Source organism: Apium graveolens, chromosome 7, assembly GCF_009905375.1.
Source record: "Apium graveolens cultivar Ventura chromosome 7, ASM990537v1, whole genome shotgun sequence".
NCBI lineage: Eukaryota > Viridiplantae > Streptophyta > Magnoliopsida > Apiales > Apiaceae > Apium > Apium graveolens.
In genome coordinates this window covers 17914308-17918003 of record NC_133653.1, presented here as the reverse complement: position 1 = coordinate 17918003, position 3696 = coordinate 17914308, and the positions used below count along the sequence as shown (strand labels likewise).

Genomic DNA, 3696 nt, shown 5'->3' with positions numbered 1-3696 from the left:
AATTGTTTAGTGCAGTGCCACAGGTAGACCGTATAAGCTGGATTAGGTTTCAGTTGTTTTTAGTCCGGCTTATATATAAGTATGACTTATGTAAAGTAGTATTGAAGAAACATATATTCGGCCTCCGGTCTAACCTTAAATAAAGGTTACACCCCTAGTAAAACTTAATTACTTTTGGTTTGTAATTACTATCACTTTGCGGATTTAATAACTATAGTAATGTATTGTTCATTTCCAAGACAATAACTTGTAAGTGTGTGTTGGTAAGTGTAGGGTTGTAGATGAGTAAGTTTATATAATGATTGTGCAAAGATATGTGTTTAAACAGGATTCAGATGGCGCGGCCTCATAAATCCCTGACCCTGGATTTGGGGTGCTACAATTAAGCTCCACAAGTGGTGAGTAATAAACCTTTTAAGTTGTTCATCCTCCAGAGTTTCGGGGAACCGCGGACCCTTATTGAGGCTGTAATATTGTTCGAAGAGATAGATAAACATTCATCTTAGTGAAAGTAGGAGAAGATCAAAACCCCCGAGTTTTCTAGTTATTCCTTGAAAGCGGAAGTTAATTACTGGTAGTAATCAACAAAGGCATTAGAAAGTGAGGGTGGTGGTAACATTGCATTAATTTACCAAATTATTCTTGGAGAAATATTTTTCCAAGCGTATTTAGAGCTAATGTAGAACAACATGATTGTAGCAGAGTTTTTGATTTTTTTTTGTTAAATCTGAGTAGAAGAAACCAAAAAAAAATTCAACAAGGACTTAAACCATGGATCCGAAACCGGGTTGCTATATTCGAATGGCGAACATATATTGTTGTTATTTAGAAAACGATAATTATGGAAAGTGAAAGTGAAATATTAACAATGAAAGTAAAGGAAAGAAAATGAAGATAGACTGTTTGGATGGAAGTCAACATCATCGCGGTGGACATTTAAGAAACAAGTTTAAGAAAAGGTTGGACATTCAGACTGAAAAAAATGGATTTCAAAGATTTAGGCTCCAAAATGGTGGACATGGTAACTGTTTCTTAACTTTCAATTAGCCAAGAAGACCATTAGACCTCCATTATTAAAGTGCAAGATCTTTGGACGTCTAGAGGTGTGTAATAAGTTTAACATTACGCGTTTTAAATACAACAGGAAGGGTTATAATGTTGTCGAGTGTACTAGTGCAAGTGGAACTCCAAGAACAACTTGTTATAAGTATGGTAAACAGGGTCATATATCTAGATATCGCAAGGAATCAACTACGCCCATAAATGTTCTTTCAATCACTCAACCACCCCAGTTTCACGAGTACAACCCAAGGCCATAACCTTTAACATGTCAATTAAGGACGTTGTTCAGGATGCTTAAATGGTCACATGCACGCTCCTTGTGAATTTTGTAGAATCTAAAGTTTTAGGTAATCCCGAAGCTACGAAGTCTATCATTTACATGAGTTGTTTGATAGATTGCAACTTAAGACCCAACCGTTAGGTCGAGCCTCGGTTATGGAAGTAGCCAATTAAGATATAATTGCGGTCAATACAGTTTTTCCGCGATGTGATGTCGAAATATAAGGTCATCATTTATTCGCAAGCTTGACACCTTTTTAGTTAAGAGAATTTGATATCATCCTTGTAAAAATATTTGTGAAAAATTTAACACAAAAATGAAGATGAAAAATAAACAAAACCTTAAACTACGGCTACCTAAATAATTGTAGACTTGCCTATAACAACAATTTAATACTAAATTTACAAAACTAAAATTATTCCTCCTAGACTAACCAAACTGCTGCCAAGAAGCTAAACACCATTCTAGATACCAATCCAAATGGTTAAGTAAACTTTCCCTTGCCTAGGTACCAACGAATGAATGCTCAAAGATTTGTTCATTTCAAGTACTATTCCTAGTTGAGCGTCAAAACATATCGAATTTAAGGACCTTTTAACATGAGGCTTGTTCGAAGATTGTTGGCCTGGTCAAATCAGACCATATTTTTTTTTGGATCAGGCTTTATTCTCGATAGATAAGATTGAATTTAAGGTTTTGGATGTTTTCAACATGTCTAGGCTTAATGGCTAGTGCAACATGCATAAAAATTGGAAATCGAATAATCTGTGAAGACACGTATTTAAGATTAGTTAATGAATCAAAAATTTTGATTAAAAAGATTGATGGGTGGAAAAGTTAGCTATATTTAATTAGCTATATTTATTTTATTATTTAATTATAAATTATTGTATATTTATCCTAAAAAAATTATATTTATTCATTTTTACTATCAAATTGACCTTGTTATCTATAATTATCTATCATACTACTACATGCATTGGAATGCACGCTCATTCTTATTATTTCATATTATATAAATGTTAATTTTAATATATTTTTACCATTACCATCATTTCGATATGAATTATGTGATGATTATGTATTGAATGAGCAAATTATGAAGAGACGATCAACAAAAGTTTTGATGTACATCTTTTATATAGATTAGCACTGGTAAGTTAGTCAGAAATTAATTCATCAAATGGAAATTTTTAGAACCATATCTATGTCTAAACTTAGTTCACTAATTTATTGAAAAAGTGTTACGAACAAAATAAATTAGGGTTACATACAGAATTAATCACTAAAGTGCCAGTCATATATTATTTCATTCACTGTTCTTTTTATAATTTTGATGACTAAAATAATATAAACATCAAATATGTATATATGAATACCTATCAATAAATTAAATAATATATTTTATACACCCAAAAGAAAAGCCGTGAATTCAAGTATTTTAAATAATATATCGAAATTTTAAAAAAATTATAATTTATTTTAAATTTTACAGTAATTTCATCTGATTTAATTAAAAATATATATAGTAAATTTTATTTCAAAAATCTAAATTCATTAGAATTAAAATACGTGAATTGACAAGTTTCCGTTTGATTAGAGTAACGCTAGATAAAAATACTTAAAATTCAAAAAAAAAAAAAATTGTGTTAAGACCAGGAAAGGAAGACCAAATTGATGAACATATATAATAACTGAATCACAACATAATCCCAATACTGTATCATTAGTCATTACTGTAATTATGGTACTTTATTGTAATTTTATTTATCGTAATTTTGGTACTTTATTCATCCCGGGGACTTAAATCATCAGTTCACGATTAGAAATCCAACTGAAAGAAACAGGCACCGCAGCTTTCTTTTCCTTCTTCCACTTAATTATTTCTCCAATTTTCCTTATCCTTTGAGCAAATTTACAAACATATTCTTGAGCCTTTCGTCCTTCATCTGACAGCCCTGCAAGCCTCTCAATTTTCCATTTATCCACAAGAAACTCCAGTACCTCACAATAATCCCCTGCAGTGTAGACCCCAATTCTGCTTGCAGCTGCTGTAAAGTTTCTGAAAAGAAGATTGTCAGAACCATCGAACATAAAGTGCCCTGGCATTTGTATTTTCTTCCTCATCATTTCTGCAAATGCTATGACTGTGGCATCTGTTGGAATAATCTTAAATTTAGTTATTAATTATTTGTTTATTTAATTATTAGATATTTAGCAATGATTAATTATTAGAGAAAAATATTATTTTAGAATTGTTTAGTAGTGGGGTAGTGGAGTTATAGAGTAAATTATGGACATGTAATTTACCCATTAATTAGTAGTGGTTAGTTTTAGTAATAGTTAGTTTTAAT

General features: G+C 31.1%; 1 protein-coding gene across 1 annotated transcript; it reads right to left on the bottom strand.

The window, feature by feature from the left end:
• Positions 1–3145: 3145 nt before the first annotated feature.
• Positions 3146–3472, bottom strand: LOC141673332 (palmitoyl-[acyl-carrier-protein] 4-desaturase, chloroplastic-like). Its single transcript, XM_074480067.1, has one exon. The coding sequence runs from the start codon at positions 3470–3472 to the stop codon at positions 3146–3148; it is 327 nt and encodes a 108-aa protein (XP_074336168.1).
• Positions 3473–3696: the final 224 nt, after the last annotated feature.